This window comes from Colletotrichum siamense (assembly GCF_013390195.1).
Source record: "Colletotrichum siamense strain Cg363 chromosome Unknown KSG_Cg363_contig03, whole genome shotgun sequence".
NCBI lineage: Eukaryota > Fungi > Ascomycota > Sordariomycetes > Glomerellales > Glomerellaceae > Colletotrichum > Colletotrichum siamense.
The window spans coordinates 4452910-4477824 of record NW_023501016.1 but is presented as its reverse complement, the minus strand read 5'-3'; the positions used below and the strand labels follow the sequence as shown (position 1 = coordinate 4477824).

The 24915-nt window shown below is 49.7% G+C and overlaps 5 protein-coding genes across 5 annotated transcripts; 4 read left to right on the top strand and 1 right to left on the bottom strand.

Annotated features, from left to right (window-relative positions):
* Positions 1-406: 406 nt before the first annotated feature.
* VHC1 (Vacuolar cation-chloride cotransporter 1) lies at positions 407-4343 on the top strand (the record flags this gene model as incomplete). The annotated part of the gene is made up of 4 exons (XM_036637010.1): positions 407-545; positions 607-1592; positions 1642-2650; positions 2698-4343. The coding sequence occupies 4 exons, from the start codon at positions 407-409 to the stop codon at positions 4341-4343; spliced, it is 3780 nt and encodes a 1259-aa protein (XP_036497795.1).
* A 10720-nt stretch (positions 4344-15063) lies between these two features.
* Positions 15064-16241, top strand: WDR83 (WD repeat domain-containing protein 83; the record flags this gene model as incomplete). Its single annotated transcript, XM_036637009.1, has 2 exons — positions 15064-15109; positions 15202-16241. The coding sequence occupies 2 exons, from the start codon at positions 15064-15066 to the stop codon at positions 16239-16241; spliced, it is 1086 nt and encodes a 361-aa protein (XP_036497087.1).
* Positions 16242-16485: 244 nt separating this feature from the next.
* Positions 16486-17833, bottom strand: KTR4 (putative mannosyltransferase KTR4; the record flags this gene model as incomplete). The annotated part of the gene is made up of 4 exons (XM_036637008.1): positions 16486-16642; positions 16694-17312; positions 17368-17628; positions 17692-17833. The coding sequence occupies 4 exons, from the start codon at positions 17831-17833 to the stop codon at positions 16486-16488; spliced, it is 1179 nt and encodes a 392-aa protein (XP_036498007.1).
* Positions 17834-18442: 609 nt separating this feature from the next.
* On the top strand, positions 18443-21198 carry TUBGCP5 (Gamma-tubulin complex component 5; the record flags this gene model as incomplete). Its single annotated transcript, XM_036637007.1, has 2 exons — positions 18443-18514; positions 18598-21198. 2 exons carry the CDS (start codon positions 18443-18445, stop codon positions 21196-21198), a joined length of 2673 nt encoding a protein of 890 aa, XP_036498008.1.
* A 1533-nt stretch (positions 21199-22731) lies between these two features.
* CGCS363_v005157 (YJU2 splicing factor-like protein) lies at positions 22732-23610 on the top strand (the record flags this gene model as incomplete). The annotated part of the gene is made up of 1 exon (XM_036637006.1): positions 22732-23610. The coding sequence occupies one exon, from the start codon at positions 22732-22734 to the stop codon at positions 23608-23610; it is 879 nt and encodes a 292-aa protein (XP_036498003.1).
* Positions 23611-24915: the final 1305 nt, after the last annotated feature.

Here is a 24915-nt window from a genome sequence, read left to right as displayed (position 1 = left end):
AATTCTATTACTGGTCGCAATATTCAGACCGTCGCCAGCCATCGTTCAACCACACTGCACTTTGTGGACGCTCTGAGCGAGGACAGGACACTGGGCAGCAGCACAATGTTGTTGGCGTGACTTATGGGCGGGGACTTATAACTATAACAAGACCACATCCGCCTGCCTGCCGCGTGCTACTACTTTCGATCGAATCTCCGTCTTCATCGATCTCGCATTCATCGAAACGTCTTGCTCCCCAACCCCGTTTGGGCGTGGAGAAAGAGAAAGTGCGGAGGTGGCGTTCGCGTTCTCCTTTTCGAGCCCAGCTTCGGTTTATGTATCCCACCGACCAAACGCACTCACCTCTCCTTTTCAACCAGTATCCTCAGCCATGGGAGGTGACAGACGACCGAGCCTCTCCAGCATGGAGCAAGCCAGCAAGAGCCCCAAGCTGGGCGTAGTTTCCGGCGTCTACATCCCCGTCTGTCTCAACATTTTCAGCATCCTGATGTTTCTGAGATTTGGATGGATCCTTGGCCAAGTAGGGCTTTTGGGCATGCTTGGTTCGTCGGCACCAGCACGGGCGCCCTCATTTACATTAGCGCAGACTAACACCATCCGTAGGATTGCTGGTCACCGCCTATCTGGTGGACTTTCTGACAACACTGTCCCTCTCTGCGATAGCTTCAAATGGCGAGGTGAAGGGTGGAGGTGCCTACTACGTGATCTCGAGGTCTCTTGGTCCCGAGTTCGGCGGTTCCATTGGCGTGTTGTTCTATCTTGCCCAAGTCTTCAACACCGCCCTCAATGTCGTTGGTCTAATTGACTGCATCAAATTGAACGCGGGAGATTTGTTCCCCCAAGGTTTCTGGGCAACATACTTGCTCCAGACACTGGCACTTCTGCTGTGTGCTGCGCTTGGCCTGGCTGGAAGTGGCATTTTTGCCAAGGCCAGCAATGCACTTCTAGTCATTCTGTCTCTTGCCATCATAAGCATCCCGATATCTGCCATGTTCAAGGCTCCTTTCCGAGATGACGATCTGGGAGTTCGGTTCACTGGGTTCAGCCTCGAGACATTGGTGGACAATTTTGCCCCTCACACAAAGAGCGACTCCTATAATGGCCTCGAGACGTTTCGGGAGCTCTTTGCCATTCTGTTCCCAGCGACTTCCGGGATCTTTGCGGGAGCTTCAATGTCTGGAGATCTGCAAAATCCCAGCAAAGATATCCCCAAAGGAACACTTTGGGCAATGATGACTACGTTCATTGCGTATTTGGTCGTAGTTTTTTCCATGGCTGCCACCACGACGCATAACTCGTTTCTCAACAACACCAACATCATCTCCGTTACCAGCCTGTCGATGCCCTTGATTCTTGCAGGAGAGTGCGCCGTCACCTTCTTCTCCGCTGTCATGGGACTTGTAGGTGCGGCGAAGCTGATGCAGGCTTTGGCGAGGGATAAGCTGTTACCGGGTTTAATACCGTTTAGCCAAGGGACGAAGAAGGCCGATGAACCGGTCTACGCGATTCTCTTGACGTACGGTCTTGCTCAGGTTTCCATGCTCGCCAACCTCAACCAGATTGCGACTCTTATTTCTATGGGTTATCAGGTGAGTGCTACACCCCGCCTCTCACTGGTTCATAGCTAATGCACAGCAGATGACCTTTCTCGTCATGAATCTAGCTTGCTTCTTGCTCCGCATTGGATCAGCACCTAACTTCAGGCCCGCCTTCAAGTTCTTCAGCTGGCAGGCAGCGTTTGCTGGTACTATAATGTCTGCGGCAGCCATGTTCTTCATCGACCAGACTTACGCTGCCACTGCCATATGTCTTCTTGTTTTCCTCTTCTCGCTGATCCACTACCTCAGTCCACCGAAGAGATGGGGAGACGTATCGCAAAACCTGATTTATCACCAGGTCAGGAAGTATCTTCTACGCCTACGACCGGAGCATATCAAATTTTGGCGTCCGCAAATTATCCTGCTCATCAACAACCCCAGAAGTCAAACCAGGCTCATACAGTTCTGCAACTCTTTGAAGAAAGGGGGGTTGTATATCCTTGGTCACGTCATTGTCACAGATGACTTCAGCAGTGGCGTCCACGAAGCAAGACTACAGCAGGCAGCGTGGACGAAGTACATCTCGGAGTTCTCGCGGATCAAGGCGTTCGTACAGTTGACCATGTCTCCGACGCTCAATTGGGGCATCCGAAACTTGATCTTGTCAGCCGGGCTAGGAGGCATGCGTCCTAACATTGCAGTCATGGGTTTTTACAACATGGATGAACTCAGAAGCTCCCGTCCGTCGGTAGCAGTGCCGAAAGCACCGAGCTCGACCGTCGAGGATACACGACCAAGACCACGACCCGCAGAGAGGCCAGTACGAAGGAGACGTGGGGATACCTCGGCGCGACTATTAGAGGGTCATCTTCCGACGGACGTGATCAAAACCGAATCCATGCTGAGTGTTAACAGCTACATGACAATGCTGGAAGACCTTGCCTTGAGATATAAGCTCAATGTCGCTATCGGAAAGGGTTTCGAAAGGCTAGAGACACCGCGCAAGGACAAGGGCAATACGAAGAGATATCTTGATCTCTGGCCTATTCAAATGTCCGCAGAGGTTGTGTCGGACGGAAAAAGCGTTTTGACCACCAACTTTGATACATGTACGACAATTGCCCTCATCTCCGGTAAATAGGCTAACACGTCGCAGACACCTTGATCCTCCAACTCGGCTATATCCTTCACAGCGTGCCTACTTGGAACAAAGTGTATGATGTGCGCATCATGGTATTTGTCGAATATGAGAGCGAAGTGGAAGAAGAGAGAGCACGAGTCAAGGCTCTCCTGGAGAAGCTGAGAATCGAGGCTGAGGTCAAGGTATTCTGGCTGGCATCTGGTCAGCTGAACACCTACGAACTCATCATCAATGGCCAATCTAGCGACCTTGAGTCTCAGATTCTAGTTCACGACGTCCTCAGGGATGAGGAATGGTGGGACGATTTGCAGAGGCTGCGAGGACGTGCCCCGAATTTCGACTCGACCGACGAACTAACATCTTTCGCGAATATCATCGAGTCGACAGCAGGGCGTCCTGGCGTGTTCAATCCGCATATTCCACTAGAGGACATCGAAAGTGGGCGTCGGCCTAGTATGGTACATTTCGGCGAAATACCGAAAAGACCTACGGTAGCGAAGCTTTCCCGGCTTGGCGTCAGCGTTGGAATTCACACGTCTCACCTGGGAGATGAGGTCTTTGAGGATGATTCCAACTCGGACGGCGAGCTCAGCGAGCAGGAACAGCAGCCCTCTTGCTTGGACTCTGACTCTGAGTTCGAACGCGGAGGGAGCGAGTACAGTGAAGATGAGGCAGATGATATGGAGACGCCAACGAGACCCTTACTGCTTGGCAAGGGGCGTGGACGAAGCCAGAGCGATGACCTCCTCACCACTCCATCCAAACATAGGCGAGGTAACAGCAAGTCCAGCAAAAGTGCCGTACCGAGCTCGACCTATGGCACCATGGTTGCACAAGCTCGGGTCGAAGGTCAATCAGGTCCAAGCCACACGGCCGGTGACAACGTGTCGGCCCCTCCAACTCCGCTTGAACGACCCGGTTTGGATCGCAACGTGACTGCTCGATCGCTGGGTGGATTCCGGGTGTCAAGCGGCAATCCGTACCCCGAATTGCCGCCGGTGAGCGTTTCTGGTACGGCGACCCCGGCCAGACCAACACTGTCCAGGCAATCCTCCGCTGTGCGATTCTCGAGCCGACCGGTGCCCGAGACGCGAGTGGATGTTGAGGGTACATCCGGGCCAACGATTATGTTTGCGGACACAACGGAAGAAGAGACGCCGCGAGCGGAAAGGCCCGCATTTTCGAGGCAATCCTCCACGGGCCGGTTTTCCAGCCGCCCTGTGCCTGAAATGAGGGTGACGACGGCTGAAGAGTTTGATCCTCCTACTGCGTTTGCGGAACCGAGATCTCGCAAAGATTCCGCCGCATCCTCCGAGCATGGAGACGCCCATATGAACATGGCGGAGCTCGTGGAGCGCTACAGGTTAGACTCCAGGCTAGAAGGCGAAGGCGACGGCTCGCCGTACTCCACACAAGGCATCGCGCTTTCGTTCAATGACCTGCCATCCCGAGCACAGCATGTCATCCTCAACGAGCTTATGCGGCAGAACAGCAGGGATACAGCTGTGTTACTCTCGACGCTACCCGTGCCCACCGAGGGAACCTGCCAGGATGAGGTCGCGAGCGTGCAGTACCTCTCGGATGTCGAGGTACTGTGCCACGAGCTCCCTCCGGTCCTCCTGGTCCTGAGTAATAATATGACTGTTACAGTTGGGCTATAGTAATGACGGTGGGGAAGATTGTCTCACATCCTGCGAGGGATAACATCGATAAGATCAGACTACACGCGGGGGCCGGTTCATAGTTTGGCGTTATTTTTTTGGATTGTCGGGTTAGGCCTGGGATCATCATCCGGACAAAGGAATGGGGTGGTAAACTCTGTTGGAGTCGCCACATTCCTAGATGTCTTTGGCTGAAATGAGAAGCCATTCGGCCATGCATTCTTTGTCTGCAGCACTCGACGGAACCATGATGGCTTTTTCTCTCCAGACTTTACAAAGAAGTTGCCCTCGACGGTGCATACGCAGCTGAACTTTCACTTTCCTGGTCCTCTCTTCCCCTGCAGCCCTGCGAGAAGGCCTTTGATGCCATGGACTTTAAACACGCGGCCCCGCCGTCGGCGCTGCCTTCCGCATCTTGGACAATCCCGCAAACAGTCAACATGAAGGACCACGCAAGGCACGGAAGAAAATCGAACTGGACGGCGCAGCTGTCGCCGTACCTGAAAAACCTCAAAATCAAGAGCTTCATGCAGTCACCAAAATCACCGAAGTCTCCAAAATCCCCAGACAGCTCAACGTCACCACGCTCTCCTAGGAGGCAAGACAGCATGGATGAATCTTCATTCCAGATCATCCATACACCGGACCGGCCAGAGAGGCCTGTTTCCAGGACAGCGATTCCAAATGATGAGCAGTGCATGCAGTTTCTCATGTCATTGCAGAGGCAGGAGGAGCATAAGAGAGGCGGGGTCAAGCATGGCCTCAAGATGTGGCCATACCCGGATGAAGTGGAGGAGACCAGGCGTCTACGGAGTGTGAGGGTCGAGAGCGTTCACCTTGAGGAGGCAAGACTTGCCAGGACGAATTCGTCTGGTCCGGCAAAAGTGGTTGAGGTTGGGAGGAGCTCTACGAAGTCCACAACAGCAACAAGGCGGTCGGGACACTTGCCTTCGCCGAGTGTGAGTGATGGCGAAGAGGCCGATGTACATGACGTCGAAGAGGATGAGGATGTCGAGCCAGAACCGAAGATGACCGTCCGCATGGTACCGCTATCTCCTCCACCTACCCTTTCCAGGAGTCAATCTCGCCTGGGCCAGTACACTCCACGAGCACAAACCTCTCGATGGTCCGACGACAGCGAGTCCCTCTTCTCCTCCAGAGACGTTGACTCGCCCTGCCCTGCACGGGGAACCTTTCGCTCATCCGCAGAGGTGTCGTCTCCAACAATGGTCGACGACGACTCAGCCGGCCCCTCTAGCCCGTCTTCTCCACCGCTCTTGACCCCGGTGAAGGACCGTCCCGCAACTCCGTTCACAGATCCCCGGCTGCGGTCTGTGTCTGACCCGACCACCCCTCCGCCGTCGGATCACATTGTCCATCAGATGAGCCCGGAGTCCTTGCCCCGGAAATACTCCTGGCGGTCGTCCAAGGAGACAATCCTCAACACGGGGGCGCCAGTGTCTAGGTTTCAATCCTGGCTGCCGGAGCCGCGGCCGAAGAGTTCAATGAGAGAAGTCGAGTCAGCTCAGGAGCAGAAGCCGGAGATTGAGATCTACGGTGACTGGGCCGATTACTACTTTGAAGACGGAAACTTTTGGGACGAGGTCGACTCTGATGCTGACGGTAATGGTGACGAAGAAGCCGACGACGAGGAAAAACATCATAGCGGTGATGAGGGCCCTGGAGATGATGAAGCCGAAGAAGCCGAGGAACAGGTAGATGGTGAAGGAGAAGATGATGAAGAGGAGGAAGAGGAAGACGAACAAAAGACAAACCACCTTGAGGTCGACGACGAGAAGGTCTACCCAAGGTACGAGAGCTTCATCAAGGACTACAAGAACAACGTTATGAATATCACGGTCACGGAGGTATGATTTGTTTGCTGGGCTTGGGTTCATGGTATCTGACTACTTTTTCTGCTTGTTTTTTTTCGGAGTTCGTTGTGGGATGATATCCCATCGATTTTCCTTATCAGGTTCTGAGACCTTGTAACAACACTGTACACCATCCATCGTCTTTTAGATTGCGATTACCCATCTTGCTTCCTCGTCGCTGGAATACAATACTACTACCGCCGTTCTCAATCATCAAAAATTCCCGTTAGAACAATGAGTGAGTGGGCTCATCGCCCAATAGCGCACTACCCCTCGGCGATGCCTTTGTCTGGCCGAGAACGCGACTATGCCGCCAAGTCCGAACTCTTGAGATCCTCCGAGGCACATCATCGGTAAGTTCATCCTACGACTGCCACATGAAACAACCCATCACTTTAGAGTTGGACGTATCATGACATCCGAATGACTCCCATCTCATCCGACGCAGGCGTGTAAGTCAGTTGGTGTGGTGTCTCAGGTGGCCCAAGCTCCAATGAAGCATGCGCTGCTGCGACAGCGACAGCTCCTCCAGCGGGGGAAAAATTAAAAGCTTCCCACCTCAGCAACAATTGCCAGATATTCCCACCACCACTTCGTCCTCCCCCAAGCAAACAGACTTTTCATCCCATTCATCCAGGCCGACGTCAGCTTACTACGTACAAGCCACAAGTAACACCATGATCTACATGACTCACGCCAGAGTCTAACCCACCAAAACCATCACCACCGCCGCCGGCCGTCCAATGCCTCGTCTCCCGCCCTCACTCATACGCCAGGCGGGCGCCATATCCCCGCACGTCAGGACCTTGCTTCCGGCGTGCCGCGACATTGACTCGGCTGTCACGGAGCTGCGGTGGATCAGGGAGCACGTCCGCGAGACTTCAAATCCCCGCGTGCCTTCTGGGGATGGGCAACAGCATCAGAGAGAAGAAGTTGTCGGCCGTCGTCCCGTGGCGAGGTTGTGCGCGAAACGAGGACGCGGGGTGCCGCTGCAGTACGTCCTCGGCTCGCAGCCCTTTGGCAGGCTGGACATTCGGTGTCGGCCGGGGGTCCTCGTCCCCCGCGCCGAGACGGAGGCGTATGTCATGCACCTCGGCGCGATGATCCGCGGCGGGGAGCTGCCGTTGAACCAGAGCAGTGATGTGAGAGTCGTTGACTTTTGCACGGGGACGGGTTGTATTGCTCTGGGGCTGTATGATGCCCTCTCGAAAGCAGAGGGAACGATGGACGTGATTGGTATTGATGTCTCGGACGTCGCTGTCAACCTCTCCAGGGAGAACCTGAAGCGCAACGTCGACAGGGGCGTGTTAGTGCCACCCGCAGACCGGAAGAGTATCGCCTTCAGGCGGGAGGACGTCTTTGACGACGCCGCGATGCGGACGATCCCACCCTGCGACGTCTTAGTCTCGAACCCGCCGTATATATCGAGCAGCGTGTGGACGTATGGGCGGGGCCAGATGGGGTATTCGGTGCGCAAATACGAACCCAAGCTGGCGCTCGTGCCGGGGGACGGGGTGCCAGTGTACGATGACTGTGATCACGCCGATGTCTTTTATGCGAGGTTATTGGATGTCGCAGATTGGTTGAAGCCAAAGATATTGCTGTTCGAAGTCGGCGATCTGGAGCAGGCTATCCGGGTCGTGAGGCTCGTCCGGCGGAAAGCTCATACTAGACTTGCAAAATGTGAGTTGTGGAGAGATTGGCCTGATTTATCGTCCGAAGAGGATGAGGCGCCCGAGTTGGAGATGGATGGGGAGGTCATTTCAGTCAAAGGAAGTGGGAATGTACGATCTGTGTTTGTTCGTATTTAGATTATGATACCCAGACGTCACTGAGAGGCGTTTAGCAGCAGTTTGAATCGAAAGGAGATGCCATTTGTTGACGTTGAAGAACACAACTTTTATACACGCTCGATTAGTCTTGTCACCCACCATTCTCGTCATTAGAGGAGGCGCAGGCAATGCAGGCAAAATGAAAAATAGATCGACAGGCTTAATCCAATGCCAATAGAGTAAAAAGCAAAAGATTACTGCCCAGAGGCGGATTCGAACCGCCGTCAACACGGTATCGCTGAGTGATGGAGACCACAACGTATCATCCTAACCAACTAGACGATCTGGGCCAGTGTTGTTTGATGACTGTTGACGCCAAAGCGGGGTCTAAGAAGCGTAGCAAGCAGCGCCCCACACTTCAGTGCGTGTAAGTGAGCGACCCAGCGACCTTTCGGCCTCAATTCAGTTTCTCGCGGGGCCCTGCAATTCTGATGTTCCAAGGCTGCAATTATTCCCGCCTTCTGTAACCTTCTTCTCTAAGTTTACATCGCCTGTAGCAAGGTTGGGCGGGTGCGATTGAGTTCAGGAACAGCGAGGGGCAAAAAGCCTGAATGAAGTCATTTCCCCATGGAATCAGGAACCACGATAGCGCATGTCTCGAGCGAATTGCACCGAGACAGGAGGGCTTGATCATCCCAGGACCCTTCGACCCTTGCATCTCCTGGGGGGCACACGTTTGAAGGGAGAAAGGGCCCTGTGACGGCATCTGGTGATCCTCACGTCACCTGGGCGCGGGTGTCTTCACGCGGGAGAAGAAATTCTGCTTTCGCGGTGGAATGCACGAACCAAACAATCGGATTTCCGTTGTGCACAGCAGGACGGTTGACATCCCTTGCATGTACGCCACGTACCGTCTGGATCATGAAGGGTTCGCCGCTTGTGGGCTGGTGACGGGACGGTCAAGGGTTCAGGGGTCGTCTTGGCTTTTGGAATGTTTCGGTTGTTGATAAAGTTCCATTGACCGGCTTGCGCGGCACGGCTGGTTAGTGTTGATAGGTATCATGGGTGTGATCTTCTCCCTAGTACTGGGCTCTAGTATGAGGCACCTCTAGTATAAGGTTATTCTCTAATATAACGGAAGCTTAGAAAAACCTCATTTTTATATACTTAACCTTTCTAGGTACTAATTTATTACTAATAGTAAGGGGACCTTAGTATAACGCTTTAGTAGTAGAGTTATATAAAAAATAATTATATACCCCTTTCTCTAGTATATAGTACTTAAGTTTTCTACTATTTAAAGCCTTTCTACTATATAAAAAGCTTAGCTTATAGAGAGGGTGCTTTTTAACTTTCTCTATAGGCTAAACTTTAGTATATAGTATAGCTAAAAGTAGTTAGACCCTTCTAATAGTAGAATTAATACCTCTATTATACTTTTTAATAATAATAAAGCTATAAATAAAGCTATAGATATAGCAATTTAGAGTACTTATATTATTTTAACTTAATAAGAGTAGTTATTAGCTAATTATTAAAGAACTATTAATAAAAGTAGCTTTATAGAGGTATATAAGTATATAAGAGGATTACTAGTAAAGTTACCTTACTACTTTTTTAAAATATTCTATATAAATAAGTAGTAGTTTAATATATTTATTTAATAGCTAAGTAAGTATACTAGCTTATAGGATTCTTAATATATAACTATAAAGTAAAAACTATTAATATTCCTATATATCTTAAACTAAGGCTACTTTTAGTATATTACTACTTATATATTTAAAGTTAGCTAAAATATAATATTATAGTATATTAACTTCCTACTTACTACTTATATTAAATTATATAAAGTATATATTTAACTTATAGTAGAAAGAGAGATCTTATTAGAGATTAAAGAGGACCTTAAGTAAGAGGCTTTTTTAGGCTATATTAGCGCTATTAATAGTACTCTAATCTATACTTTTATATTAGAAAAAAAGCAGAAGATTTAGTATTATTAGAAGGACTTTATAAGCTAGAATGTTTTTATAATAGTAAGGTTTAATAGTAGCTTTTTATATATACTTATTAATATAGAAAGGTTAATCTATAACTTAAGGCTAGTAATATTTATATATAACTAAGGGTTTATAGTACTAGAGAGTAAATATTTCCTTATTAATATTAGCTTTAGAAGTAAGAATAGCTTTAGTATTTTATATTATAAGATTTATTACTATTTATAAGATTAAAAAGATATAGACTTATTATTAGTTACTACTTAAAAGCTATATAATCTTAGGTATAACTAGCTTTAAGTAATTATAGAGTAAGCTTTTAGTTATTTTAAGAAGAAGTTCTATATTATTTAAAGTTTAGTATTAGAATATAGCTTAAAGTAATAAATTATTATAATATATATAGTAATAACGCTTTATAACTTTCTAATAATTTACCTTCTAATAAAGATAAAACTAATAGAAAGAGAGAGTTAAGATAATATTAATATTAATATATTATATTAATAAGTAGATAATTACTATATAGGTAAGTTAGTAGTAGAGATTTATAAGTTTATAGTAGTAGAGATATAGTTAAAGTAGCTATAGTAAAAAAAGAGGTAGTAAGTAAAGTAGTAAGTTAATATTAACTTTAGTAGAGGTAAGTTAATATTAAAGTATATAGTAAAAATATTCTTTTTTTTAATGCTAATGCTATATAGTATATATATAAAAATTATATTAAAAAATATACCTCCTTTTATTTCTCTAGTATTTAGTTAATATATAATCTTTTAAGCTTATTATTACTTTCTATTTTATTCTAGAGAACTATTAGTAATATAATAGAGTTTTAAAGCTTTAATAATAGCTCTCTTATAACTACTATATATTATACTACTATTAACTTACTTTAAAAATTTACTTTAAGATTAATAAGAGCTATATTAATTATTAGTTTACTTTCTACTATCTCCTCTAACTTTATCTACCTTCTCTCCTTTATAAGTTAAATATTTTAGCCTATATAAACTTAGCTCTTAGCGTTTATAATTATCTTACTATATTTTTATAGTTTTAATATATTAAATAAGTATAGTAGTATTTATAATATTAAATATTAAAGTAAGGGTATATAAAAAGGTATACTTAATATAAAGTAGCTACTCTATAAAGTTAAAGATATAAGTAAGCTAAGTATACTATTAATAATATTATCCTCTTTATTAGTAAAGTTATTAACTTCCTCTTTACTACTACTCTTACTACTTTTACTACTCTTATTAATATTATCCTCTATATTAAAGTCTCTTATTTATATAAAATTATCTATAATATATATACTCTTATTAGTTCTTAAGCCTCTATTCTATATCTCTAAGTAAAGCTAAGGCTAACCTAACCCTATAGTTTATATCTATAATAACTTAAGGTTATTAGCTAGAAAGGCTTTCTTTTTATTATTATTATAGTATATTATATTAGTTATTATATTAAAAGTATTACTTAATTTTAGTACTACTTATACTTATAGAGAGAACTTCTTCTTTTTAGTATAGAACTTATTATATATATAATCTAATATTATAGTATAGTTAAAGATCTTTATATTATTAAGGCTTTTTATAATCTCTACTTATATTAACTTTAATATTTATAGTTTATTAATATTTAGCTTTTTATTCTAGTAAGTATATAGAAGTTCCTATATAAATACTAATATTTAATAAAGCAACTAATAAATCTATATATTTATACTTTTTAATTTCTTTACTTTTTTAGACTTAGCTATAAGTAGAGAGTTATTATTATTTATAGAGGATATTCTTTTTTATTTCCTTAATTATAGATTTAGTAGTTTAATTAAGAGTAGCTTAATCTCTTTAACTTCTTTATTATTAAAGTTAGAACTTTTATTAATAATAAATATAGTAATAATAATATTATCCCTAATCTTTAAACCTTTATTAGCTTACTAATTACTAATAGAAGTACTTAGAGTTATTATAAAAGGGTATAACTTAGTAGTTTTTTAGTATATATAGTAAGCTATAATATAAGCAAAAGATTATAGTAAGTAGTAATCTAATAAAGTATAGTAATAATAGCTTTACTTAGGGGACCTTAGTTTTAAAAGTAGTAAGTATATCTTACGCTAAATTTAGTTAAAATACTAACTTAGTAGTAAAAAGGGTACTTCTATTATAATTCTGAAATTATATAAAGGACGTAGGTTACCGTTAAAGTTACTTTTGCCTCATACTAGAGGTGCTACATACTAGTACTAGGGAGAAGATCACACCCCTAGGGATTCTTTAAATTTCTGCGCGCGGATATGCTGATTCGGAGTTTATCCTGCATTGCCATGTTCTTGCATCCCCGACGCTCCTGGTCAATAGTCACCCAGGTTCATGCCCATAAGTCTAAATCCTGACGGTGACTCGTACAATTGCGTGTTAAATACACCATCATCGGTAGTTTGTAATTTGTGATCATTGGAGTATGTCCAAAATGTGGTGATTGCAGTTGCTTCTATGCTGCGCAACGGACTGCCCGATTAGGCAGGCCTAGACTATCTGCCGGGGCCCCGGCATCGCACTCGGGGGATGCGGGGCTCTACCTTGCCTTCTTAGGTTCCTGATGATAGTTTTCTATCTCTCGCTGAATTGGACGTGAAGACAAGTTGAAGGCCGTGGAAAATGGCATCGAAGCAGCACGCCATCAAGCCATCTACGCGGGCGCTCGCCAATCTTGAATCCGGGGCTTTTATCGATCTCGAAAATGAGGCGGGCAAACTCCCACAATACGACCCCAAGATATGTCCTGACGGTCTTATCGATCTCTCCGGAGCTATCAACAGCCTCATGAATGACGTTTTGGAGGAGGAAATGACCAACTTTGAAAAGTCATATAATCTCAGTGAAGGTATGCTATGAGATGTCTGAGTATGCAACAGAGTTGACTCGTTCTTAGCTATGAAATACGGAGACGTGATGGGACTGAAAGGTGAGAAGCATTTCACCACATAGATTCACGTCTAACATCTGCAGGCCTTTCGAAAGCCGTCAGTAGTTTCATGAACCGCCACTTCGACCCGGCTCGGGCTCTGAGCGCAGATGATATTATAGTGACGAACGGCGTCACTTCACTCATCGACATGATGGCGTTTGCCATGTGTAATCCAGGGGAGGGAATAATGGTCATAACTCCGACTTACATGATGTTTCCTCATGATGTCTGCGCTAGGTCAGGCGTCAGCCTCATCCACGTCGATCTCGACACCATCGAAGACCAGTTCGAGGCCAAGGACTCTGCAAAAGTTATGAAGGCTCTGAGCAAAGCATACTCTGCTGCTCAGAACAGCCGCGTCACTCCCAAGGCCCTCCTTTTGTGCAACCCAAGCAACCCGTGCGGACGGACATATCCATGCGCCACCGTCATCGAAATTGCCAAATTTTGCGGCCAGCGGAAGATGCACCTATTATCCGACGAGATCTACGCTATGTCTACCTTCACTCCGTATGACCGGGCAGCTACGCCCTTCACATCTGTGCTTAGCATCCCGGAGGACCCCGAAAATGGAGTGTTTACGGAAAACATCCACTGCATGTACGGCGCGAGCAAGGACTTTGGCTGCGGCGGGCTAAGACTCGGGTTTCTAGTCACCCGTAACGAACTCCTTTGGCGTTCTGTAAGACGGCTGGTACTTTTCACGTGGGTGACGAGCTTTTCGGGCGCTTTTTTCATGCACTTTCTGCAGAACGAGGAGGCAGTCGACCGGTATGTGTCCGTCTATCGCGAAAGGCTCGGGAAGCAGTACGACTTCACTACCAAACTCCTCGACAAGTACAGAATTCCGTTCTGGGAGGCCGATAGTGGGGTCTTCATCTTTGTTAAGTTGACGAGATGGCTCGACTATTTCGCAGGCGACGACCACAGTAGTCGAGAGATGAAGCTTTGTCGGCACCTGCTGCATGAGGCTGGCGTCTTTCTCAGCCCCGGAGAAGTGAGTTGTCCTGTTGCGTGAGATGAAAACCGCTGACCTGTATGAAGATGTCTATGTCACCAGTGCCAGGATGCTTCAGGCTCGTATACACAGGCAATCCAGAAGCTGTCTCGCTTGCCGTGTCTCGACTCGCAGAGGCACTGCAAGATCTTGAAACCACGTCAAAGTTTACGGATTCTGACCATCGTGGGAAAGGTTGTCAAAGAACTTCCGCCATCCACTACGAGGCATCGCGGCGCAAGTCAATCATGCACTTTCTCCTCTGCGGGAAGTAACAGCAGAACCACCCACAAAGATGCCGGCTGATTATCCTAAGTCTATGCCACTTTATTCACTGTCTATTCATAATGAATCGGGAACTTCGGTTTACTTTCATCAGGAACGACGTTAGGTATAAGGCACGAGGACAGTGTCAGACATAACGACGATGATAATCACTAAATCAGGGTGCCAATGCGCCTCAAGGGGAAATAGTCGCTCAAGCACAAGAAACACAGACATTCTTACTAAAACGTTGTTAGAAAAGAATCAACACGCACGCAGTTGTTATTCACAGAGGAAGATTAAGTAAAGAAGCAAAAAGTTGACCAGCCTGGGGGTCGAACCCAGAATCTCCTGATTGCACGATGAAATCGTAGTCAGACGCCTTGCCATTGGGCCAACCGGCCATTGTTGAAAAATCCAGTGCAAATTTGTCTTACAGAGCTTGCGCAATGTGCCCGCCAAAATTTTCGCCCACTGAGGTTTTCTCTTGCACGAAGATTCGCAGATATCAGATGCTTAGATTTCCATCTCTCACGTCACTCACTTCAATCTCTTGTTCATCAATTTCTCGCGTTGACTTTGGTGGGGGTGATGTAGAGTCTCACAGAGTCAATCTCACCGTGTACATTTATGCACTAAAGCGAGGATCCAGAGGGTCACTCTATCTACCTCTTCAAACGAGCATGACCATTGACAACTTACATGAAAGGGCGCGCGTCAGAAAAAACTGCAAAAAGACTTTCATTTCTTCAAGTCATGAAAGATCGCTGGCCAGGAGTTATTTCCCCCTCGTAATGGGCGTATTGCCGACCGCTAAAGATGTCATTTCCTGACAAACCTGTCGCCCACTTGCTGGGCTCGAATGGTGAGTCGCGAACTCGGGACACGACTTTGAGATGCGAACCCCTTCGCACTCATATTTTTCAAGTCACCAAGTTACTGACTGAAATAATCAAGGCCCCGTTCATGCTGTTACATACTCTTCGTCTCCCGGCACCTACATCCTCACCGGCTCCGCAGACCGCACCATCCGCCTGTACAACCCAGCAACCCAGGATGCCAACCCCCGCTACACCTCCAACCTCACCACCAGAACCACTCCTCGCGTGCCCGAGGGCCGCATGATCCAGAGCTATGCCTCACATGGCTACGAAGTACTTGACCTAGCTGTCGCGGCGGACAACGAGCGCTTCGCCTCCTGCGGCGGCGACCGCGCCGTCTTCCTGTGGGACGTCGCATCCGCCACGACCCTGCGCCGCTTCGGCGGCAACGTCCACGGCCACTCCTCGCGCATCAACTGCGTCGCGTTCGGCGGGGACGGGGACTCGCTTGTCATCTCGGCGGGCTTCGACACCAGCGTGCGGGTCTGGGACTGCAAATCCAACTCTGCGAAGCCGGTGCAGGTGATGGACGAGGCCAAGGACTCCGTCACGGCGCTTGTGGTCAGAGACGCAGAGATTGTCGCGGGCAGCGTTGACGGGCGGGTTAGGAGCTACGACGTGAGGATGGGGAAGTGCATTACTGATACTATGGGGGCGAGTGTCACGAGTTTGAAGCTCACGCGCGATGGCAAGGCGATGCTGGTGGGCTCGCTCGATAGCAAGATCCGGCTGATGGATCGGGACAGCGGTGGCTGCTTGAAGACTTATGAGGATGCTGGATGGAAGAACGAAGAGCTGCGTGTGCAGAGTATCCTCGGAGGGAAGGAGAAGTATGTGATTGCTGGAGACGAGTTGACTGCCGGTACTGGGCCGGCAGGATTAAACGGGGAGGGCAAGATTTGGGCCTGGGATTTGTTGACCGGCAAGCTTGTCGCGACAGTCAAGGTCCCATGGCCCGAAGGCTATGAACCCAAGAAGAAAGTGCTTGGGAAGGACGGAAGGGAGAAGGAGAGGAGCAATGTCATTAGTTGCATGGCCTGGCGAGATGACGGATGGGGAGACCAGTTCTGTGTCGGCGGCACGTCTGGCGTCGCGACTGTTTTTGGTTCGTTATAAAGTCATAGATCATGGAAATGAGATGCTCTTTGTACAGGGCTTTTCATTTAGAAGCCCCAATTTCTAGCAAAATGTCTCAAAATCATGCAAGGTCATGTCCGTCATTGACCCCGTGGTACTCTACACACGTATGGATGTTCCGCAGACGCCCAACACCGTCAGTACCCAGATGCTCCCTAGCAAATCCCCAATTGTTGCCAACCAAAAAAGTACAGAACAGGAAGCATGCCCATGCGAGGGCCAATTAGTCCATGCCGACGTACTTGAACCAGTTCGGACGGCAATCGTCCTTGTGCAGCCAAGCCTCGCCGTCGGTGAACCGCCCGGTGACGCAGCCCTTGCACTTGGGAGAGTTGGGGCAGTTAAAGAAGGGAATGTGCTGGTACCCAATGTCGCGGAACCTATTGCGGGTCAGTTGTGGTCGCTCGCATACATGTCGTTGCGTCACTTACCAGTGGATCTTGGACTTGTCCTCGAAAAGACCCAGGGCAATGCTGTGCACAGGAGCATCTCCCCATCGCTCGTAGAAGAAACCTCCGGCACGGTCCAGGTGGTTGAAATAGTCCTCGTAAGCCTGGCTGCGCCAAAAGTCGATGTCTGCAATCTCAAAGTTACTCCAGAAGTGGCAGGTTGAGTAGCCGTTAGCGTCGATGTTGTTTTCGGGACGACCAGCCTTGTCGGTAAGCCACGCCATGGCGTTGTTGTCGTGGATGTACTCGGGATGTTGCGCGAGGAACTTGACGGTCTCGGGCCACAACGTCGGGATGGACTTGGGGGCGTCATACAAGTTGATGGTGAAACCATAGGTCTTGTTGTTGTCTTGCATGTAACGGAAGACATCGTAGTCAACGTCGCAGAAGAAGTGAACCTTGGGCTCAACACGCCAGTAGTACTTGGTGTGCTGCAGAGCGGGATGTCTGTAGAACATGCCACTGTTCCAGCGGCACATGGAGTGGTACGAGACCTTGTCGGCGTACTGAATGTCGTTCTCCTTGAGGATCTTGACAGACTCCTCGTAGAGATCCTTGTTGATCCACGACGGCATCTCCCAGTGCTCCTTGGGAATGAGCTCTGCGAAAAGCCGGTTAGAACGAGCACTGAACCATGACGAACAGCAATAGCGTACCGTATCTACATTCGGCCTTGGTGGCCGCCTGAGTCCTCCTCTTGAACTCATCCGTGAAGGGGACCTCGTTGAAGAAGGTCCAGGGGTAGTTGAACTTGTGGTTCCAGGTCCTCTCGAGGTCCACCATGGACCCGATCATCTGGTCCAGCTCCTCGTTCCTGACCAACGCCAGCAGGGTGGCGTTGATGCGCGCAGAGTCCGCAATGCCTGGGGCATACTTGTCGGAGGCATACGTTAGTACACCCGAGGGTTCGCCGGTAGCTGTTTGATGTCACAATGGTTAGCGCCGCCAATGAGCAACCAAGGGCAGTAGAGGCAGCTCACGATCTAGGTTGGGGTCTCGCCCGTTATCGTAGCGCACAGGCTTCGTTATCGGCCTCTCGGGGCCAAAGATCTGATAGAGGAAGAAGCACCAGAGCATCACGGCGGCTAGAGCCAGAGCTCGAACTGGCCGTGCAACCGCCATGTTGGGCGTAATGTGGAATGCAAAGTCGCGATCGAACTCGTGGACACAGGGTTTGAGGCTATGTCTGCCGCGTCTCTTGGTCGGTGGACCGTCGTCAGCAGAAGGTTCGCGCGATTGTCGAGGGCTAGTGGAAGGGCCGAGTCGTGTCGTCCGTTTTGGTGGGAAATTCTCGGTCGCGGCTCGTGCCGTCGTTTTGAGGGTCGTCGTTGGAGTTAAAGGGAGAAATGTTGATCGGTGTTGGCTAGGCCAGATTTCTTACGCGTAAATTTCGAAAAGGGGCGCTGCAGCAATTGTCCCGGTCGCTGGCTGGTTGAGGCTGATGTCACCCCATGAAATTTGTCAATTAGCGTCCAGCATGAGGCCTATGGCGGGTGCTTTCGTTATCCAATCCCTGTAACTGCAACGATACGGAGGCCCAACACCCCCGCCCCCCTCCTTCCGGGCATGGAACTGCAGTGTCGTCTGCCGGCGCGTCCTGCGTTGAGCAACGCAACACTGAACGCGTCTCCCGCTAGCACCAGCAAATTGTATTCATGCTTGCGCTTCTTTGCGCTCCCATGATTTGAGCCCCGACGACACCTGTCGACGGTCTATCTACGGAGTCAGATCATGGCCTTTCTCGCCAAGCTCACCGCTCTGACGGACGAGCTTGTCGAGGTCATCACATCGACGCCCGACAAGGTGTGAGACTGTTCATCCCATCTTGAAGCTGTACGCAATGCAATGCAGCTCGGCCCGTCCACTGCTAATACCGTGGCAAGCAGATCGGCCGGCAGAAGTTCAATCTCTTGCGCGAATCATCGCTGCGCACATTGAGGTACAACAACTTCCTGCGAACCAACCAATTCGATGTCGAAAACCAGCTTGTAGGGCTCGAGGAGCGATTCCGGGTCCATCATCGTGAAGGCTTGGCCGATGCGTTTAGAGAAAGCAAAAATGCGCTGGAGGAGCACCGCACCAAATGGACACCAGATATTTTGCACTTTCTTCTCGAGCTTGCCGACCGACCGACACAGAAAACACGATTGATCGACCTAGAGGTATTACGGGAACCAGATGGAGATGCTGAGCCGCCCCTCAGGTGGGAGGACATCGCCAAGGAGGATGGCTGGAACGATGATCCCGATATATGGAAGTCCATCGACTACAGCGACGGATCGGCCGACGAATACATCGACTCCAAATCAGATACCGCAAGCGAGACCGATGATACGTCGCTGTTTGGTGCCGATGTCATAGTCGGCAGGAGGCCAGAGGACTTTGAAATCGCATCCGCGGATGATGCTGCCCTCAAAGAAGTGCAAGAAAGTCAAGCGTGGAGACAGAAAGTTGAAAAGGCGCCCTCTGGTCGGCAACACAAGGTTCCTGTCACCGAGTTCCAAACGACAAGAGAGGTGCTATTTATGTTGCAAGGCCTTCCTACGACGCTTTTCCAGAAGGACGGAACTCCCGACCCTGCCTACCAGATGTCGAATATCACATGGGATACCTACAAAGCATTGATAAACGCATACGCCGAAACGGGTCGCCAGATGTCACTGTTACGGACGTTTGCGAAGAAGGCTCAGAATGCACCACTTTTCCAGGTCTTCCGTGACAACGTTCTCGCAAGCCTACGAACATTTGACACAAGAATATCTGGTATTCAACAGCGTCTGTCAGTCCCGCGCGAAGATACGGTCGTCAGCATGGCGGCCATTCTTGAAGAGCTCAGGCCTCACCTTGAACCCCTGAGAGCCCTCTCTGAAATCGTTCGGCAGCTTTACGACCCGGCAAACGGCGGCGCGTTCCGTTACCTGGAGCTCCTTTACGACGAGATCGGCGTCGCCCAGTTGTCCGGTCGCAGCACGACGTATGACTTTCTAGGCCAAATATTCTTCAACTGTTTCCAAGTTTATCTGCGGCCGATTCGTCTATGGATGGCGGAGGGACAGCTGCTTCCAGGAGACAAAATCTTCTTTGTATCGGAGTCATCCACTCAAGTCCCACTTCGGCAGGTCTGGCAAGAACAGTTCAAACTCAGGAGAACATCAGACGGTGTCCTTCACGCTCCCAGCTTTCTTCAGCCTAGCGTTGACAAGATATTCCGAGCTGGCAAGAGCATTGTCGTGCTCAAACACCTCGGCAAGTACGAGTCGGTTCGGGCTTTGTGGGCGGAAGTAGAGCCACCTCTCACGTTCGCCTCTGTGTGCCCAACCGGCTTGGAACTTGCGCCATTCCCTGAGCTCTTCACATCCGCATTCAATCTTTGGATGCAAAGCAAGTATCACGCCACATCCGAGACGTTGAAGCAGGCTTTGTTCGACTCCTGCAAGCTTGAGGCAGGTATCGAGGCCTTGAAGTATCTGTATCTCATGGCCGACGGATCTGCCGCAGACACATTTTGCAAAGGGATCTTTACGAGGCTAGACGCCCTTCGGCCTGACTGGCATGATAGATACTCCCTGACCGGACTGGCGCAGGAGGCCTTCATGTCACGCGTTGATTCGACTCGTATTGTCGTCAACGTCCGCCAAGAAGGTCAGAAAGTGTCCGTCGTCGCTGCTCGCGACCAGGTTCAAAAGGCATTGCCAGAGATCGTTCTCCAATATCGATTGCCTTGGCCCGTACAGCTGGTGGTGACCCCAGATACGATAGTCCATTACCAGGCGGTGTTCACTCTGCTAATGCAGATCCGACGTGCCGCCGGTCTGCTGCAACGTAACCGCATCCTAGACGAACTCGCAACCCACAGGGAGATCTGGGGCAACAGGGCTCTGTACTATTCTCTCCGCTCAAAGCTCATGTGGTTCTGCAACTGCATCCAGACATACCTTGTCACGTTGGTATTAGCACCTTACACAGAACAGCTGCGGCGGAATCTACGAGACGCGTATGACGTCGATGCCATGATCAGAGTCCATGCAGCCTTCGTGAAGCAGGTTGTTGACGCGGCGTGTCTCGGCAGAAAATTGGATCCCATACGGGGTGCTACGTTGGACATAATGGATTTGGCTGCGAAACTAGAAGACGCGCAAAGCGCCAGTGCCGCCGAGGAGGCGGAGGAGGCGCAGGAACTGTCCCGCTTGTCGCTCATGTCCTCGCCGATGAAAGCGAGCCCTCGCCGGCGAAAACCGGTCGTTTACACCGAAGACAGTGACGATGACGGAACGGAGGGTCTCGGGGACAGGGCCCAAAGGGGCACCCTCAATGGGGGCAAGGGCTACCTCGAGAGCCTGCGGGAGATTAAAACGGATTTCGAGAGGCACTTGAGGTTCATCTGTGGGGGTTTGAGGGGGGTTGCCAGGGCTTCAAGCGACGAGGCGGCAACAAAATGGGACCTCTTGGCAGAAATGCTGGAGGTGGGCGTGAAAGAGGGCGCTTGAAAGGAGGAATGGCGTGGCTGACTGACTGAGAACTTGGTCCGTAGACCCGCAATATCTTTTAAAGTTTGACAAGGAGCCAGGAGCGAGCTGGGGATCAATGGGATTCCTTGATTCCCCATCTGATGTCGAACCGTTCGGCCAACGCCAGACTGTGTGGCTGCAGGATCCATCTGCAGGAGACTGAAATTATTGGAATCGCGCAGCGACGATCACTTTATGGCGGGTGAGCGGTCAAACGCGATGGGATGATGCTCGGTGAGCCCTGCAGTCGTCCTCGCTTTATCCCACGATGCAAACGTCCACCGACCGGAGAGCGGTATGGCTGCTTAACTGTGTCGCTCGACCTCTGCAAGGTCAATAGGTCTTGCGTGGTGATTCCGGTTTTGAACCCGCAGACTATGGTCTTTGCGAGTGATACGAGCGTCCCAATGCAACGGGTGGTGATTCATGACCAACCGGCTGTTGAGGCGTACCTTAGTCCAAGGACCCCTTTTCACGGACCATTCGGGAACAGAGTACCATCGTCTTGCTTTTTCACGATGCCGTCCTGCGCGTTGCTCTAGCGGTGTTGAGACGCGCATGCAATGGACCCCTGTTTTCGCGGGACGGAGTCAACGACGCTGCCAACTTTTCGGTCCCCAGCCGTCCTCAAACCTTGGAACGAGCAAGATCGACAGTGGGGCACCCTCGGGTCGAGGCTGGACGACCAAGGATGCCATATCCAACAATTTCATCCCCTGTGCCCTCAACTTTTTCTGCCCATTCAGTGTCGCATTCTGCAGCGGCCAAAGGGTGTCACGTCGACCCCTCAGTTCCTTTGTCTTCTGGGCATATCCATGTCTGCCCTGTTCATCAGCCCACGGCGGCCGTCGACGATGGACGACCATTTGAGTTGGGGGTTGCGTTGGTGCCCGAGTTGGAGAAGGAATTCCATGAATGTCGGGAAATTTGAGAAGCTCGGGCTCTGCTGCGCGTGATCAGGTTCGATGGACGGTAGACCTTGGTTCTGCACGTGTGGACAGGGAAAGTCGGGAGTCAGATGGAGATTGGTGAGGCTCGTCGCCGGACGACGCCGACAGCGCGGGTTTGACTTTGGCTAGCGTTCAAGTTGGTCCCCTGGAAACCGGAGGTAGCTCCTACGAGGTGAGAGAGTACCCAGATGAAGCGACGTGGACAATTGCGGACTTATTGATTGCTTGTGATGTGAAGCAGAGAATTGCTCATTTTCGAGATATCTTTGCGGCGCAGACGGCAGTGTCCATGACTGAAACGGTGACAGTACTCAGAAAACGGAAACTGGCTGTTGTCGTTGTGAAACCGTTAATGTAGTTCGGAATTTCTGATCTGCCGAAATTCCGATGCCCGTCTGTAAGGTGGAGCTCACGTACCGTCCGTGCCCCACCTTTGTCATCCATCAACCATCGAACTTAGCTTGGGCGAGTGCAGGCAGCTTTATCGCGACATCTTCAACACCTCTTCACCAGCGACTCCCACGACAGTGCGCCAACCACAACACACACCGAATCGCCCATCATGTCCGAGCGAAAAGTCCTCCAGAAGTACTACCCCCCGGATTTCAACCCGGCGGACATCACCCGCAAGCGTGGCCCCAAGTCGACGGGCCCCAAGTGCCAGACCGTCAGAATCATGGCGCCCTACTCGATGAAGTGCACCTCCTGCGGCGAATATATTTATAAAGGTCGTAAATTTAATGCCAGAAAAGAGACGCACCAGGAAGAACGCTATCTTGGCATCCAAATACACCGCTTTTCGATCCGTTGCACCAGATGCTCCTCAGAGATCGTTTTCCGTACCGACCCCAAGTCGGCAGGCTACATGATGGTCAAGGGCGCCGTGCGGAACATGGAGCCTTGGCGCAACAAGGAGGAAGAACAAGAATCCGTCGAGGAGCGCCTGGACAGACTCGAGCGCGAAGAGGCCGAGGCCGCGGGCGAGGAGGAGCGCAACGCGATGGCCGACCTGGAGGCCAAGAACGAGGACGCGCGGAGGGAGATGGCCGCGGCCGACGCGCTGGACGAGATCCGCCAGCGCAACGCGCGCATCCAGCGGTCCGAGAAGGACGGCGTCGACTTTGCGGACTACGTCGTCAGGCCCGAGGACGAGGAGAAGGCGCGGTTGGAGAGGGAGGACGACGAGGCTGCCAGAAGGGCGTTCGCCGCTGCTAGGGAACGCGCTGCTGCGGACCTTGGGGAGGAAATTATTGAGGACGATGTTGTGGAGGAGCCGGTGGCGGGTTCGTCTGCGTCCTCGTCAACGGCGAAGAGCGAGACGGTTGCTAAGGATACCTCGTCGATGCCCCCGCCGCCTCCACCCCCTGCAAAGAGGACGGTCAAGAAGAAGAAGGACTACTCTGCGGCGTTGGGCATCAAGAAGAAACCCTCGCTGGTGTGAGTGAGACGAGGGTACGGCTGATGCAAAATTTGGAAGGCTGCCGTCATGTTGCAGGCGAGGCTGAGGCTTCTGCACGTCATCGCGCGGCCGGCGCACACATGGATGGTTGGTGTTTGATTATCTGGGAATATTAAAGTTGGGGGGCATGGCGTTTCGGAACAGAGAGGCGTCGCACAGACGAGGCGACCTATGGCATTTGGACTCCAGCGTAATGATTGTTAGGCAATGGTGTGCGGACCGAGGGGACGGTCGAGGCCCGTTCGTCGGTGGGGGATGGGCTGAATAGACTCTGCACGTCAAGTTTGGAGAAATTAGACGTCACTTCTCGACCTTCGTTCGCTTGCACCCTTCGCCTTCGGTGACATTCCATGAATGCCATGCAAGGTGCCCTGCCTCACCATCCTCTTCTTCCTCCCCTGACGACACTGGGTATGCATCTGTGCTCAGGTGAACTCTAATTCGCCTAGTCCATGAACTGAGGTACTGTGGATCTTTACGGTAATAGGCGCCCTGCTTCTTCATGCTGCGTGCTCAGCTTGGCGTAGCGCAGTCATTTTTGTTTAAGCTTGTGAGCTTGTGAGCTTGTAAGGTTGTTTTTGTGTGTGAAGCTTTTTGGTGGCATGTGAGCTTTCGGGAGACTGACGCAGTGATGGGGGCAAGGGGGGTGGCAGTTTGGGGACAAGCCGATCGTGACGGGGATTGTACTGAGCTTCGAAATCGAGGCTAGGGAAATTAGTTTGTTGTGATGTTGGTTAGATGGACGTATGACTAGTCGCAAGGCTAGGATTGTGACTAATTTTCCTGTCTGGATTTTCGGTACTAATTGTCACAAGTGAGGTAGTGAAACGGTGACGACTAAGATTCAGCATTGTTAGACAGGCAAAATCAATGACACTACCGACCATACTGCTAGTGTGGTCTAAGTAGACAGGCGACAACATTCATAATGCCAACCACATTAGCAACGGCACCGACAATACCTGCTGGCTAGAGAAATGGCGTTGAATATTCGCGATTACACATATAACAATCACGGTTGCAAGACAGTGCCAATGGTGGTGGTAACGATTGAAAGTATCATTTATTCGTAAAATCATAGACAGTATAGACCTGCCCATGTATTCTCCCCAACGCCTTGCGAAAACCAAAACCAAATCTCGGCTTGGCTATGAATGATTAAACATGAACAATCAAAAACAAATATTTCGCGCCATTCCAATGCTTCGTTGCGGGTGTTCACCGTAACAGTTGTACCGGTCGCAAATCGTACGCCTCAAACCTGTGTTTTATCCTCGCGCCAGTTGC